This window comes from Arabidopsis thaliana, chromosome 5 (assembly GCF_000001735.4).
Source record: "Arabidopsis thaliana chromosome 5, partial sequence".
NCBI classification, from domain to species: Eukaryota; Viridiplantae; Streptophyta; class Magnoliopsida; order Brassicales; family Brassicaceae; genus Arabidopsis; species Arabidopsis thaliana.
This window is the reverse complement of record NC_003076.8, coordinates 3,865,478-3,881,037: the sequence shown is the minus strand read 5'-3', so window position 1 is coordinate 3,881,037 and position 15,560 is coordinate 3,865,478. Positions and strand designations below refer to the sequence as shown.

Genomic DNA, 15,560 nt, shown 5'->3' with positions numbered 1-15,560 from the left:
ATTTTCTGATTAAACAAGAAAAAACAACATGAATCTAGGCGAGGATGCATGAAAGAGGCCACTAATGTAAGTTATAAAAAATGTTAGCAGATCCCCTAATGCCTTCTTTATTTGGCAACTCAAGTAAACACAAAAAGAAAAGGAAGAAAAAAGGAAACGAAGCATGGGACCAAAAGTCTCCATCGGCCACCTAACGTTCCACACCGCCAAATACATTAGACTAACAAACAATGTCCGATACTTCCTTGACGTGTTCACACTTCTTTCTTTCAGTTTATAGGTACAATCATTTTGAGATCTTATTTTATAATAATATTATTGGGTTCGTATATAAGATATGTGTGTGAACACCCACTCTCCACAAGTGTATAACAAACAACGTTTACAATTATCTGTTGACAATGATAAAATAACATAAAAGAGTGGTGGAAATGGAACTCATAGTTTCTCAAACCGGTTAACTAAGAAAGAGAATCATACGTGTATTGTTCTAGGTCTTGTTCATCTCTCAATATCAAGTTATCAAAATGGAGAATTTGCCAACAAAAGTATCACAAACTATTTGAATATAAAAACAACTTATTTAGTAGTATTACATAAATATCTACGAAAATATTTACATAGCTTTTAGCTTAGGAATTGGTCTTGAGTTTCGCCTCGAAATCTTCCGATTTTATTGAAATTTACCACTTCATTCACATGTTATGTTTATTCCATCGATAAATAGCTCAAATCTATTATATATTTAGTCTAGTTCTTTTTTGTTATCTAATCTTTTTAGTTGTTATTCTGATATTCACTTTAAACATTTTGCTCGCTATCGTTTGGATTTTGTATAAAAATGAGAAAGTTAATAGTGCGTCCAAAACATATCTTAGCAACTTCGCATTCGAATCAAAATCACCATTCTGAGATAAGAAGAAATGTTTCTAAGAAAAGTACAACATAGTACTAAAACTGATAAGTTTGTACTTATAAATAGACATGCTTAATATAGTAACAAGATTGTTTTGAACAAAAGCAGCAAGCAAATTAAGAATTTGGTTTGATCATGATCACGATTCTAAGAATTAGATTCAAAATTAGTTTGTATCGCCTATATAACGTTTTAGATTCCAATTTATTCAATCAGAGTATACTGATAATTATTCGATATGTAGTCAATATTTTCCGACATATATATCCTTTAATTATATTAAAAAAACGTTTTCACATAGTTTGCTTCCAAATATGAATCTATTACAAGAATCAAACTGGTTCTGCTTTTTCTGTACCGCTGTCTAAATATTTGTCCAAAAAAATACTAAAGAATGTAACAAGAATAAAAATGAGTAATAAATAACAAGAATTTATTAAAAAGGAAAAAAGAGTACAATAGCTCTCTAGTAAAGTCAACTTGCGTGTTCACACTCGTCCCACAAGTTTCGTCTTCTCATCCCCAAAAAAAATTTCTTCAGATTTCTTATTTATGAACCCTCAAAAAAATTAATCTTCTTCTACACTCCAAAAATTCAAGACCTTTCAGAGACAAAAACGTGAAACAACACAACTTCGATGAAAGCCGCCGTTTTCCGTAACGAAGACGGAGACGAGGAGGAGGAAGAAGAAGAAGAAGAAGAAGTCTGTAATGTTTTCGACGGCGGCGAGGTAGAGTCTAAGAGAAACAACGAAACCAAAAACCTCAAAGGATTTTTCACTTCTTTGCTTTTGATGGAGGAGCACGAGAAGCAAGACCAGGAAGCTCGTAACGCTGCTTCTCGCCGTGAAATGTCTGATTTTCAATCTAATTACCGGAAAAGAGCTAGAACTATGTCCGATTACTACTCCGATCTCAACGATTACTACGCTGATGCTGAGGAAAGTGGAGATATCAATCTGAAGAAGTCACGCGTCTCACGCGCCGTCGCTTCCGTTGCTGTTGCTGCTGCTTCGGAGATTGAGGCGGAGAGCAGTGAGATAACCGGATCCGGATCGGTTCGTGGTACCGGTTCGGGTCAGCAAAGACGGTTATGGGTTAAAGATCGGAGCAGAGCTTGGTGGGAAGAGTGTAGCCGATTGGATTATCCAGAAGAAGATTTCAAAAAAGCGTTTCGAATGTCTAAATCAACGTTTGAGTTAATCTGCGATGAGCTTAATTCAGCGGTTGCTAAAGAAGACACCGCGTTAAGAAACGCGATTCCAGTGCGTCAGCGAGTCGCGGTTTGTATATGGAGATTAGCCACCGGTGAGCCACTTCGTCTTGTCTCCAAGAAGTTTGGTTTAGGAATCTCAACTTGTCACAAGCTTGTTCTTGAGGTATGTAAAGCTATTAAGGACGTTTTAATGCCTAAGTATCTTCAATGGCCAGATGATGAATCTCTTAGAAACATTAGAGAACGTTTCGAATCGGTTTCGGGTATTCCAAACGTTGTTGGCTCTATGTATACTACTCACATTCCGATTATAGCTCCTAAGATTAGTGTAGCCTCTTATTTCAATAAGAGGCATACTGAGAGGAACCAGAAGACGTCGTATTCGATTACAATTCAAGCCGTTGTGAACCCGAAAGGTGTTTTTACTGACTTGTGCATCGGATGGCCCGGGTCAATGCCGGATGATAAGGTGTTAGAGAAGTCATTGTTGTATCAAAGAGCTAACAATGGAGGTTTGTTGAAGGGGATGTGGGTTGCTGGTGGACCGGGTCATCCGTTGTTGGACTGGGTTTTGGTTCCGTATACGCAACAGAACTTGACGTGGACGCAGCATGCGTTTAATGAGAAGATGAGCGAAGTGCAGGGAGTGGCTAAGGAAGCGTTTGGGAGGTTGAAAGGGCGGTGGGCGTGTCTGCAGAAACGGACTGAAGTGAAGCTGCAGGATTTGCCTACCGTTTTGGGTGCTTGTTGTGTGCTTCACAACATATGTGAAATGAGAGAGGAGAAGATGGAGCCAGAGCTGATGGTTGAAGTGATTGATGATGAGGTTTTGCCTGAAAACGTATTGAGATCGGTTAATGCGATGAAGGCTAGAGATACTATCTCACATAATCTATTGCATCACGGCCTCGCGGGTACTTCTTTCCTATAAAGGATAATGGAAATGTTCTTTTAATTTCCTTCTATATGATAAACTAAACTTACTTTGATTCTTTGGTTTATGCATAATGTATTATTGTACCTTTAGATCACAGATGTTATATGAGGCAATAGAAGAAAATTAAATTATATACACATACTATACATTTATTTCCAGTCTCTTTTGATGAGTGTTAGACATGAATGTATAATAAGCTCAATGAGATTTTCATTCTCTGGTGTGGACTGTGAGATGAGACAACAACAAGGTTAGTTTTTAACACTTGTGCTATGTTGTTGCTTTAAAAAACGACATGTTTGGATGCTAATTCAGTAGAAAACGACACACATGTCATCTTCTTCCTAGTGTTTAGGTTACCGTCACTGGTTTGCAGTCTAGTGGCTCTTACTTAGCGTGCGAGTCACCAATAGGAGCCACTTCTTTTCTTTTCGGACCCACTGATCAGATGTAAACCGACATACGATAGAAGATTTATATCTTCTCATTTTCAAATCTTGATGGTGTTATAATTTCTTAGAACCAAACCAAATTTACATAAATGTTTTAACTTCATTTTCATTTCTATTTTAATGAATTTTGTTTGAATATTTGTTTATTTATTTTTACTTCATCTTTTGTTCCCATTATTCATGAATATCATGTAATCCATGATCCATCCATATAGAAAAAAATAAGTTTATGTTTTTTTGGTGATTTACCGTTTAATGTGACCTATTTTTGGGAAAAGGATACAAATGTTTTGTCATATTACTTGTATCCAATCCAAACTTGAAATGAAGAAGCAAATCTTTATATATGAAGAAAAAAAAGATTTGCATGTAATATTCTAGAAAAAATAATCTCTTGTTACTAAAAACCCCACAAAAAAAAGGATGAAGAAATAGAGAATCTCCTTAAAAAAAGGCAGTTTAAAAAACAATGGTTAATATAAATCTTGATTCCCGCTTTTTTCTCTGACTTTGCTCTAAGGGAAAAAAAGAAGTTAGTTATTCGTCTTCTTTCGGAGCAACAAACATTGAAACAGGAAGAAGAGAGGAGAGAAAGTTAAAGACCAGAAGAAGAAACCTTTCACAATAATAAATCTTCTATCTTCTATCTTCTTCTCTCCTCTCTTCTTGTTCCCAGACACAACTAGAGAGGTCTGGTAACACCTGTTCTTATTCATTTCAACATAGATCGGTAATAATGGCTCGTCCTCACCCATCGGACGATAGCCACACGCTAGTGAACTCGACGGTGGTCGCCATTGACAAAGACAAGAACAGTCACTTCGCTGTTCGTTGGGCCGTCGATCATCTCTTCAATATGATCATTAATTCCAAAATGATTCTACTCCATGTTCGTCTCAAAAATTCTAATCGTAGGTATCTTCTCCTCATCTTTTTTATTCTCTAATCATACACAAATCGCATCTTCTAAATTGGATGAATCAAGAAATGTTGTTGCAGATGGAGGAAACATTGATGATAGTGAATTAAATCAGCTTTTTGTTCCATACAGAGGCTATTGTGCACGTAAAGGGGTATCATTTCTCATTCAAGCATTTCGTTGAACTTTACATGCATTAAAGACTTAGTAATTGTTTCTTTTGTCTTACATAGATTTCAATGATGGAGGTTATTCTAGACGATACCGACGTTTCAAAAGCAGTTTTGGATTACGTGAACAATAACCTTGTGACCAACCTTGTGTTGGGATCATCCTCAAAGAGTCCATTTGCAAGATCTCTCAAATTCACCAAGTCACATGACGTTGCATCTTCCGTTCTCAAATCAACGCCTGAGTTTTGTTCCGTCTATGTCATTTCTAAAGGCAAAGTTCACTCTTCAAGAACTGCTCAAAGACCTATCACCAATACACTTGTCCCTCCTCGTGTACCTTCTTCTACGTTTCATCTACCTGACCCTGACCATGATCGTTCACCTAGGTATTTATTAGCCAAAACTCTTGGGAATGTTTTTGCTATGTTTTGTTTGTATATATATAACAAGTGTTAAGAATTTGTTCTTGAGGATATTGTAGGAGTCAGCGTAATGGGAGAAACACAGTTCCAGAGAGGTATTCCCATGAAAATAAAGGCTTCAAACCTGTGAGAGAAATGCATAAAATCCCTACAAATGGATCGTTGGACTTCAATTATGAGTTTAGGCAGGGAAAGGGTCAAAGGAACTCTACTGGAAGAAGTTCATTTTCTGATGAATCGTCTGATGTTGGGTCTATGATGATGATGGGTTCTATTGACCTAAGTGCTGAGAACTTTGATATGGTCGGTGGATCAGGTTCTTCTGATGAGTCTGCTTCGCAGTCAACGGTATGTAAACAAGTAGAGCAATAGACTTTATGATGATATCGAGTTTGATAAGATTAGTATGCACTAAATTGGTTGGATTTTTATTTGCAGAGGGATATTGAAGCTGAGATGAAAAGGTTAAAGATTGAACTCAAGCAAACCATGGACATGTATAGCTCAGCCTGCAAAGAAGCACTTAATGCAAAAAAGAAAGTAAGAACTGTTAGGTGTACAAGAGCTAGTTGATGAGGATGTTTTTTCTTGCTTTATTTGATATATTCTGTCTCTCATGTTTTATGAAGGCAAATGAGCTTAATCAGTGGAAAATGGAAGAAGCTAGAAGATTTGAGGAAGCTAGGAATGCTGAAGAGGCAGCTTTAGCTGTAGCGGAAATGGAGAAGGCCAAGTGCAGAGCTGCTTTGGAAGCAGCTGAGAAAGCGCAGAGAATGGCGGAGTTGGAAGGACAAAGAAGGAAGCAAGCAGAGATGAAAGCAAGAAGAGAATCACAGGAGAAAGACCGTGCTCTTAGTGCTTTGGTACAGAACGATGTCCGTTACAGAAAATACTCTATAGATGAGATTGAAGTGGCTACTGAGAGGTTTGCAAACAACAGAAAAATAGGAGAAGGCGGATATGGACCAGTCTATCATGGCACACTTGATCACACTCCTGTTGCCATAAAAGTCTTGAGACCTGATGCTGCTCAAGGAAAGAAACAGTTTCAACAAGAAGTCGAGGTTCTAAGTAGCATAAGACATCCTCACATGGTTCTTCTTCTTGGTGCGTGTCCAGAATATGGGTGTTTGGTGTATGAGTTCATGGACAATGGGAGCTTAGAGGATAGACTCTTTCGTAGAGGAAACTCGCCTCCACTTTCATGGAGGAAAAGGTTTCAAATAGCTGCAGAGATCGCTACCGCACTCTCCTTCCTTCACCAAGCAAAGCCAGAGCCTCTGGTTCATCGTGACCTAAAACCTGCCAATATACTTCTAGATAAAAACTACGTGAGCAAGATCAGTGACGTTGGATTAGCTCGGTTAGTACCTGCGTCAGTGGCTAACACAGTGACGCAATACCACATGACATCTGCAGCAGGAACGTTCTGTTACATAGACCCCGAGTACCAGCAAACGGGCAAGTTAACCACGAAATCAGACATATTCTCATTAGGGATAATGCTGCTTCAGATCATCACTGCCAAGAGTCCAATGGGTTTGGCTCATCATGTGTCGAGGGCAATCGACAAAGGAACTTTCAAGGATATGCTTGACCCGGTCGTGCCAGATTGGCCTGTCGAAGAAGCATTAAATTTTGCTAAGTTGTGTCTAAGATGTGCAGAGCTAAGGAAGAGAGATAGACCAGATCTTGGAAAAGAAATAGTTCCAGAGCTTCTCCGATTAAGAAACTTGGGGAAGGACAATGAACCAGGTATATTACTATACATATAAAACCCTAAACAAAGTCTTGAATCTATCAAGTAATACTAACTTAATTGCTTACACTTTCATTAGGATGCCATAAATAACAACCGGGTCTGAAGATCATCATATACTTATTAAATATTTTCAAGACTTTTGTGAGGAACTGAATAGAGAGATTGCTTGCTTCTCAAGGAAGAAAGTAAGAAAGTGGTAAGTGAAGTGCCATGAAGAGATTACTAACTAAAATCTAATCCTTGTTTATATTATATCTCTGTAACATATTACTTCCACCTTTCTAGCTTTCCGATGAAAAGTATTGAACAAAATGCAATGGCTTATTGTTAATGTTCTCGTTGCATGAAACATTGTCATTATGTTCCTTTGTAAGTTTTAATTCTAATTTTTGAGAGTATGTGATATTGATATAGATTTTTGTGTGTGGATAGGTTAGCGTTTAAAAAAAAAAAAAAACTCAAAAGAGTTCAACTCAATTTGGGCTTCAACATATAAAATCACCCGGTTACAACTAAAAGTACTACTTTTTTCTTGGTATCAATGTTAAGCTAAAAGTACTACTTGGTTACCAAAGAACAGAGAAATTATAAAACTAAAACAAAAATTTAAGAAAAAGATAAACTAATCAAAACAATGGTGACCTTTATAAACTGGGAATTGATACAAAGCCACCTTTGAAAGCAAAGTATAAAAAGAAAAATGAGTACATACCGAAAAATTTTGGAGAGTGTGACACTTTTTAGTTCTAGAATCAGTTGTATTGCTTCATAACATAAACTATTTTTGAGTATGAGTCGAGAAAGGAATATCATAAGTCATTTATCAAAATGTTGAAAAAGCTATGTTTGCATCTTTACCCTAAGATAAATAAAAACATCTAAAGCTTAACATTGTCTTTTTGATATTCTCAATTATAATATTAACTTTCCAGCAAAACACAATCCATCAAGAAAGCATCTTAGTATCAAGCCACCTTATGATTTATAAATGTCCAACCAACTCAGCTAAGCAATGAACATTTTACTCCAAACACCATCATCATCATGGGCCTCATCGTCATCATCATTGCATTGGTCATGGTCATGGTAGTTGCATCATCACCGTCCGATCAAACAAATGTCCTCACTCCTCTTTGCATCAGCGAATGCTCCACGTGTCCCACCATTTGCTCTCCTCCGCCCTCTAAACCCTCTCCCTCCATGTCACCACCTCCGTCTCCCTCATTGCCGTTATCCTCTTCGCCACCGCCTCCTCCGCCACACAAACACTCTCCACCACCGCTTTCACAATCGCTTTCACCACCGCCGTTAATTACCGTCATCCATCCACCACCACCACGGTTTTACTATTTCGAGTCCACACCACCTCCTCCACCGCTATCTCCCGATGGAAAAGGTTCACCACCATCAGTACCATCGTCACCACCGTCGCCAAAGGGACAGTCACAAGGGCAGCAGCAACCTCCTTATCCATTTCCTTATTTCTATTTCTACACGGCATCAAATGCAACTCTTCTCTTTTCTTCTTCATTCTTGATTGCTCTTGTTGTATCTTCTCTATCTATTTTTCTTAACGGTTCGTTAGTGTAAAAGACTCTTCTATATTTTGTATACTTATTAATATTGTTTATTCATTTTTTTTTGGTGTAATATAAGATTTACTTTTTCATCAATGGACATCGAACGGCAAAACCTACCCTTAACCTATTTTGTCCAAGCTAACCAAAACCTACCCTTAACCTATTTTATTTTTTTGGCCAAATTAAACCCTAGATTAATCTAGCTAATGCAATTTACATGTAACATAAAAAAAAAGGTGAAATGCATGACAGTAATCATTTTGCCGGGTACGTTGGTTTATTTTCCTAACCGAACCGAAGTCTAATGGAACCGAGTTTCGGTTAAAATCAACTTGGTTTACTCCTTAGTTCGAAGAGAAAATAAAATTGAAAGAGAAATTTCAGATCCAAAGCAGGAAAACAAATCACAGAAACATTTTGATGTTAAGTTTTTGAAAAAATCGCGAGTTTCTGGATCTGTATACTTTCTTAGAGGAGATTTTGATAGCATCGTTTACAGGAGTAAGATCCGGGAATGGCAATGGAGGTTGGGGAGATGTCTCAGCCGGAGGCGACGGCGAGTCTTCTCTCTCTCGCTTCCGCCACTCAGCAACCGTACGTCTCCGAGCTCCTCTCTTTCACTCTTGATCGTCTCCACAAGGTTCATCTCTCTCTCTCTCTCTAACTCTCTTTTGAAATCTCTGCGCTCATGGATTTTTGTGAATCTTATATTGGTTACTGAATTTGAAGGAACCGGAGCTGCTTCGAGTGGATGCGGAGCGGATTCAGAGGCAAATGCAAGAGGTGGCTGTTGGAAATTACCGCGCGTTTATCACCGCTGCTGATGCTTTGCTTGCGATCCGTCAGGAAGTTTCTTCCATTGATAAGCATCTCGAGTCTCTGGTAAATTATATTTTTACTTTCAATTTGTAAATTGAGTTCTACTGCTTCACTTGATTAGTTCTGAACCCTGGCCGATAAAATTACGATTAGTCACAGTGCAAGTATCATTGCTAAGATCCTAAAACTAGTTGAGGTTGGAGGAGTTCGAGGCATCGTGTTTGGAGCGTTCAATAGTTTTGGAGTTAGGGAATTAGAAAATCTAGTTTAGTTGCAGAACCATGTTGTTTCAAGTCTTGTAGTTTTTTAGACTCTGTGTATGCAAAATTTGGGTGATTGATCTTGTTGTGTTGTAGTCTAGGAGATACCTAAGGTCTTGATAATAGGTGAATGAATCATTGGATTAGGAGTGTAGCTTCAGCCTCCTTGTTTTCAGTAAACAAGATTGGTTATCGCACATCTATAGAAAACATCCTCTGACTTTAGCAGTTGCATCTTCGGAGATGTTTTATTTTCTTTCAAATTTTGATGTCAAAGTTCTGTACTTTTCACCTTTTGTAGATTGGCGAAGTCCCAAAACTAACGTCTGGTTGCACTGAATTTATCGATTCTGCTGAGAATATTTTGGAGAAGAGGAAGATGAACCAAGCATTGCTGGCAAATCACAGCACTCTTCTTGACTTGCTTGAGATTCCTCAGCTTATGGACACGTAAGCTATTAGACCTCGTGCCAACTTTTTTGATCTGCTTTCTAGTCAATCTTTAGCGGATCTTCTTCCTGGCGTTAGCAACTTCTGGATGTGTACTTATCTTTTCAAAATGATTTGTGTCTTTGTCAGATGCGTGAGGAATGGAAATTTTGATGAGGCTCTTGACCTGGAAGCATTTGTATCGAAACTTGCTACCCTGCATCCCAAGTGAGTTTTTTGTAATCTTTCTCACGATACTTTTACTTAAGGCCTCAACCATCAAGCTTTAGCTCTAAACATTATATCTTCTCTCTATGTCAAGATTGCCAGTTATCCAAGCACTTGCAGCGGAGGTTAGACAAACAACTCAGTCACTTCTCTCACAGCTTCTCCAGAAACTACGCTCAAATATACAGGTTTCATGTGAATACAGTTTTTATTTTTGGTATTCAGTAACTATGGAATGGTTAAGCTTAGCAATCAAGAAGGCTCAATATCTGGTTGATGCTCTCTGTTTCAGTTACCAGAATGTCTCCGCATTATTGGATACTTACGCCGAATAGGTGTCTTTGGCGAGTATGAAATGCGATTACAGGTGAAATATTTTGACATATAACATTTGAGGTTATCCTTCCATTACATTGTATTCCTTTGTCTATGGAATTGTTCATTCTGTAAGCTCTGTCTTCACTTGTTAATGGATCTTCTTGTCTATGCAGTTCTTAAGATGCCGAGAGGCATGGCTCACTGGAATTCTTGAGGATTTAGATCAGAAAAATGCCTATGAGTATTTAAAAGGCATGATAAACTGTCACAGAATGCACCTATTTGACGTGGTTAACCAATATCGAGCTATATTTTCTGATGATACATCTGGGAGCGAAGAAAATTATGATGGTGGACTTTTGTTTAGCTGGGCCATGCATCAAATAACATCACACCTGAAGACTCTAAAAATCATGCTTCCAAAGATTACTGAAGGAGGATCTCTATCAAATATTTTGGATCAGTGCATGGTTGAGTTCTTCTGCATCTTGTGTATTCCTTTTTGAATTCACTGTTTAACTCCGATGATTGACATTTTACCTTCTTCTCATGTCCACCCAGTACTGTGCGATGGGGCTTGGTGGGGTTGGGCTAGACTTCCGGGGTCTGCTTCCTCCACTTTTTGAAGAGTAACAATTCTTTCAATCTAATTTTAACTGCTGTCATAACCTTCGCTTATTTCTGTAAAAGTTCAGTATCTAACTCGCATACTTACTACAGGGCGGTTCTAAACTTATTCTCCAAGAACATGAGTACAGCAGTTGAGAATTTTCAGGTGCAATATTTGAACTTTTGTTCTGGCATGGAACTCAACTCAAACAGTGTTTGGTATCCAATTATCCACATGTCACACTCTTGAATTCTTCAGAATGTTTTACTTCCAGTTAGTTTTGGATTCACATCGATGGGTTCCATTACCATCTGTTGGCTTTCCTTCAAGTGGTATTAATGAAGATAGCAAGGATGACGTCACACCTCCATCATACTTGATGGAGCACCCGCCACTTGCAGTTTTCATAAATGGTGAGATAATTATATACTATCAATTTTTAACATTATGGATGATATAACCAAAATGAGTGTCCTAACTCCCAACTATGTCAAATGTTGCAAAATGAAAGTTGTTATCTCTCTTATGGATGTTTTTTTCACAGTCTGATTGTGATTGATAATCCCGGCTATGTCAACAGGGGTATCTTCTGCTTTGAACGAATTACGTCCTTGTGCCCCGCTAAGTCTAAAGAATGTTGTTGCTCATGAACTGATCAAAGGACTCCAGGCCGTGTCTGACTCCTTACTAAGATACAATACAACTCGGATGCTTCGACTCAGTGAATCCAATCTATTCCTTTCACTTTGCCGAGCTTTTGTCGAGGTCGAGTTTTGAATCTCATCTCATCTCAGTTTTGTATTAACAAGTTAAAAGTCAGTAGCCATTTCAGATTGAACACCTCTATGTCCTAACGCACATTGCTCTTTTTTTCTCTTTGGTTCCTTGTTCTTACAGGTGGTTTTTCCACATTGCGCCACATGCTTTGGCCGATGTTATCCAGGTGGTGCCACAATCGTTATGGATGCCAAGAGTGCATACGAAGGTCTGGGTCGCATCTTAGCTGCATCGTCCTCTCAAGAACCATCCAACAAATCTCCAAAGGTCATCAGCACGGACACAAAGGATGCATCAGAGAATGGTGTAGCCTCCCAACCTGAAGAAAAACAAGCCGAGAATCCAAACGCGAAAGAAGAAGATAACAGTCCCATTCCTTTGCAGACTCCTGAGATAACACCCGAGTCTTGAGAAATTTTTCATAAATTTGTCTTTTGTTGTAAGAATTATATGCTAATACACACATAGAGAGAGAGAGACAACAAAAGCTTTAAAATTAAGTGAAGAGTATCAATGCATTATGGTATAAATTTGATGGGATTATGTCGAATTGAGACTGCATCCAATTTTTTTACTACTGATGAAAAGATGAAAGTACGATTTTGGAGCCATTCTTGCAAGAATTTTTCGAAACTTTGATTTAGTCACACAAGATCCTCATCTCACCCAGTCCTATTCTTTTTTTCGTAATTGTTAACTCTTTCTTTGGGTGGATGAGTACACATGCATAACTAATACATCTAAAAACATGTATATGAGCAATTTTGCGATTTGAGTTTTTTTTTTCTTTGAATTATTGAGAAATTTGGCGAAACGTCTTTGGATTTCGTCTACATTTTTCAAGTAGGAGAGGGCAGCTTCAGAGGTATATCAGACTGGTATTTTAGTCACAATTTCCATAAGTTATGTTAAAAGTTAAAACTGGTTTATTTTGTGACTTAGGTCAATATAATTATTGAAGACTTTTCTTTGGATAATTGTTTTGAAGGAAAATTTAAGTAAATATTTTATTTTATTTTTATAAATAATTAACATAATCGTATATGAACAAATATTAGCATCCATGATCCATCACTAGCCTATGTGAAAATTTTACAACATAAAGTATATATACATGTAAATAACGTTTATAAACCCTAATTTCAACCGTCGTCTATGTCGGCTTCCTTTGCTCCTCAGATTTTAAAAAATTGTATTTGTGATTTTGGAAAAGAAATCAAGCATTCGATTCATAGAAAAACTTAATCAACCAAATATCATACTTACATGTTACAACAAACGTATCAAAGTTTAGGATTTCAATCAAATTTCCGATGACAAAATATTTATCACACAAAGTACACCAAAGTACATTGGTAGCCAAATTCTTATAACAAATATAATATGATAGGCATATACGTCTAACTGCATAGAGATTAACATAAGCACTCCAAACATCTTGAAACAAAAACATGTACATGTTTGTTTTTAGGAGGTAAATAGTCATTAATTTTAAATAAATACTAATAGATATGCTTATGGCTAGAAGACACATAGTAGCTATATCTAATTATGTTTGAAAACAATGACAAAATGATTTTTATTTTTTATTTTTTTTGCTTCATCGTACGTTATAGATCTACTTTTTCCCAAAATTATATTGCTGATTAAACCCTGCATAATTAAAATGTTAGAGTACTTTATGTGGATATTACCGAGTTGACGTTTACAATTCAGAACAAAATATTTGATATATATAAAAACATAGTATTATAACAAAAGTTGCATATGTACTACTCATCCCTTCGACCTACTTTGATCCGTTTGATGATAATATAACTAATTAAAACCTTAACTATATCATACCAAATCAGAGACCTTTTACTAGTTATAATTAACCTTGTAATTGAAAAGAGAGAGAGAGAGAAGGGGTGACAGAGAGAGAGTAAGCACACATAGCTTCAAGCATGAAACCCTAATCAAAAAAGCATGCAAGAAACCACCATGTGTGCTCACTCTCTTCTGTCACCTCCTAATTACCTTTCACACTCTACGCATGTGACCAGGCTCGAAACCGTAGCTAGTCGTCCTCCACAGCCGATATCGACCCATATTTATTTATATATATCATTGTTCTGTTAGGGGATTAAGAACAAGACTCTAGACCTTACATCTTTCTATCTTTGGATGTGGGAAGAAACTGAGACCTGTCGGGGCTTTTTATAGCCAAATGGGGATAGAGTATTGGGATTAAAAAAAAACTGATAAAGATATAAACTCAAATCTCTCTCATGAATTATTGATAAATTTGTTCCATTTTCTAACCACGTGAACTGCAACTTTCTACTTTTTTCTTAACTTTTTTTGGGTCTAAATAACTATCAACTAAATGCTGATTTATTTACTACTTGATTTTTCATATGCGTCGTATGTTTTAGCTAATGATAATGTTTTTGTCAAACTTAATTGCTAATTCGAATCACAAAATAAATAGTCAAACGGTATTGTCTTTTTATCTGTGTTGCACGTTTATTTACAGAGATATCTAATCAGCATTCTATTCTTAACATATATATCTAATATCTATTTAATACATTATACATATACCTTATTCCTTATATATAAAATCACAGGATTAAATATAGGCTCTTGGTGGCAAGTTACTTACGGAATATCCCAAAATGAACTAATGTTAATGTGAACAACGTATCAACTAACAATGCATATATATATACTAAGGATCCAAAAGCTTTGGAATAACATATGGATCATGTCTGTCGAACAAACATTGGATGATGTTATAATTCTCATATTAAAACATGTAGATATAGATTAATTTAACAATTCTGGAAGAAAGCATAACTATTAGTGGAACAAAAGATTGGACTGACCAATTACAAATCAACAGAGCCTCATCATGAAAAAGTTCAGCCACACCCTCAATATCCAATACGGCGCTAAACTAAAGCATCTTAAAGCATGCATGCTTTTCGAAAAACATTTTATAAATGGTATGATTTCTTACATCACAAATTAAATTCGTCTTATTACCACCACAAATTATATAATATAACTACAAGAATCTTTCTACTAAAACATATATATATCCCTAATAATTTATACTAGTATCATCTTTTTTTTTTTAACATCACTAGCTAGTATCATCTTATATATAACCATCCGAAATTAGAATTAGTAGGGTACATAATGACAAATAAAACTATAAGAATGTTCCATTTGGAACAAGCCACATCATTGTTAATTGATTTCAAAAGTTTTCATTTGAAATAAAATAAAATTAACGGTGATGAGATCTGTCGAGAATGCGAATACATATGTAATGTAATGATGATGACACCTGGTGCATTGCAAGCTTTCAGTTGCAGCATTGGTGGTGCGTTCAATCAGAGTAGAATAAAATTAGTTATTTTCTGTCAGAGGAGGATAGATACCACCACAATAATTAAACTATAAATTTCTGGCTGATAATTCCGAATATGGAAGTGCGCATACGTTGTCCTTCCTTGACAACTTTCCTTTTTAGGCAAAACACACACAATTGCATCATATTTTGTTTGATTTTTGTTTTTCTGTTATTGCTCTTTTTTTTTTTAATGCATGCATTTTTGATATTTACTTATATAACTTGCATGTTTCAACTTAATTTACAAGTAAATGAAAATTACAAAAAATAAAAAGATATACAAAAGGAAGGTATAATATATACATTATAGAAATTCCAAAAATTAATTGTGTATATATA

General features: G+C 36.4%; 4 protein-coding genes and 1 non-coding gene across 7 annotated transcripts; 4 read left to right on the top strand and 1 right to left on the bottom strand.

Moving 5' to 3' along the window:
* Nucleotides 1–1,380: 1,380 nt before the first annotated feature.
* AT5G12010 (nuclease) lies at nt 1,381–3,358 on the top strand. Its single transcript, NM_121239.4, has one exon. It carries the CDS (start codon nt 1,555–1,557, stop codon nt 3,061–3,063), a length of 1,509 nt encoding a protein of 502 aa, NP_196762.1. The 5' UTR covers nt 1,381–1,554; the 3' UTR covers nt 3,064–3,358.
* A 675-nt stretch (nt 3,359–4,033) lies between these two features.
* Nucleotides 4,034–7,239, top strand: AT5G12000 (kinase with adenine nucleotide alpha hydrolases-like domain-containing protein). Of its 2 annotated transcripts, none has more exons than NM_121238.5 (7): nt 4,034–4,432; nt 4,521–4,594; nt 4,674–4,999; nt 5,095–5,383; nt 5,474–5,575; nt 5,665–6,790; nt 6,874–7,239. In NM_121238.5, the coding sequence occupies exons 1-7, from the start codon at nt 4,258–4,260 to the stop codon at nt 6,885–6,887; spliced, it is 2,106 nt and encodes a 701-aa protein (NP_196761.2). In that variant the 5' UTR covers nt 4,034–4,257; the 3' UTR covers nt 6,888–7,239. The 2 variants fall into 2 exon arrangements, with proteins under 2 accessions (NP_196761.2, NP_001330888.1); NM_001343227.1 differs by having other exon boundaries at nt 4,048–4,432; nt 4,507–4,594; nt 6,874–7,218.
* Nucleotides 7,240–7,688: 449 nt separating this feature from the next.
* Nucleotides 7,689–8,475, top strand: AT5G11990 (proline-rich family protein). The gene has a single exon (NM_121237.2). The coding sequence runs from the start codon at nt 7,842–7,844 to the stop codon at nt 8,385–8,387; it is 546 nt and encodes a 181-aa protein (NP_196760.1). The 5' UTR covers nt 7,689–7,841; the 3' UTR covers nt 8,388–8,475.
* A 262-nt stretch (nt 8,476–8,737) lies between these two features.
* On the top strand, nt 8,738–12,386 carry AT5G11980 (conserved oligomeric Golgi complex component-related / COG complex component-like protein). Of its 2 annotated transcripts, NM_121236.2 has the most exons (12): nt 8,738–9,017; nt 9,107–9,259; nt 9,758–9,906; nt 10,036–10,113; nt 10,208–10,301; nt 10,406–10,480; nt 10,605–10,901; nt 10,993–11,060; nt 11,152–11,206; nt 11,316–11,454; nt 11,622–11,806; nt 11,939–12,386. In NM_121236.2, the coding sequence occupies exons 1-12, from the start codon at nt 8,892–8,894 to the stop codon at nt 12,227–12,229; spliced, it is 1,710 nt and encodes a 569-aa protein (NP_568256.1). In that variant the 5' UTR covers nt 8,738–8,891; the 3' UTR covers nt 12,230–12,386. The 2 variants fall into 2 exon arrangements, with proteins under 2 accessions (NP_568256.1, NP_001330277.1); NM_001343226.1 differs by having other exon boundaries at nt 11,622–12,386.
* A 1,338-nt stretch (nt 12,387–13,724) lies between these two features.
* MIR156e lies at nt 13,725–13,831 on the bottom strand. The gene has a single exon (NR_143261.1). It is a non-coding gene; the product is annotated as a microRNA ath-MIR156e precursor (primary transcript).
* Nucleotides 13,832–15,560: the final 1,729 nt, after the last annotated feature.

What these genes read in the sequence shown, in the direction of transcription:
- AT5G12010 (NM_121239.4), top strand. Translation starts at nt 1,555, where the DNA reads ATGAAAGCCGCCGTTTTCCGTAACGAAGACGGAGACGAGGAGGAGGAA.
- AT5G12000 (NM_121238.5), top strand. Translation starts at nt 4,258, where the DNA reads ATGGCTCGTCCTCACCCATCGGACGATAGCCACACGCTAGTGAACTCG. An exon ending in TCGTCTCAAAAATTCTAATC is followed by an intron (nt 4,433 to 4,520) that starts GTAGGTATCTTC and finishes ATGTTGTTGCAG; the next exon opens with ATGGAGGAAACATTGATGAT. An exon ending in CACTTAATGCAAAAAAGAAA is followed by an intron (nt 5,576 to 5,664) that starts GTAAGAACTGTT and finishes TGTTTTATGAAG; the next exon opens with GCAAATGAGCTTAATCAGTG.
- AT5G11990 (NM_121237.2), top strand. Translation starts at nt 7,842, where the DNA reads ATGGGCCTCATCGTCATCATCATTGCATTGGTCATGGTCATGGTAGTT.
- AT5G11980 (NM_121236.2), top strand. Translation starts at nt 8,892, where the DNA reads ATGGCAATGGAGGTTGGGGAGATGTCTCAGCCGGAGGCGACGGCGAGT. An exon ending in CTTGCTACCCTGCATCCCAA is followed by an intron (nt 10,114 to 10,207) that starts GTGAGTTTTTTG and finishes CTCTATGTCAAG; the next exon opens with ATTGCCAGTTATCCAAGCAC. An exon ending in AGTATGAAATGCGATTACAG is followed by an intron (nt 10,481 to 10,604) that starts GTGAAATATTTT and finishes TTGTCTATGCAG; the next exon opens with TTCTTAAGATGCCGAGAGGC.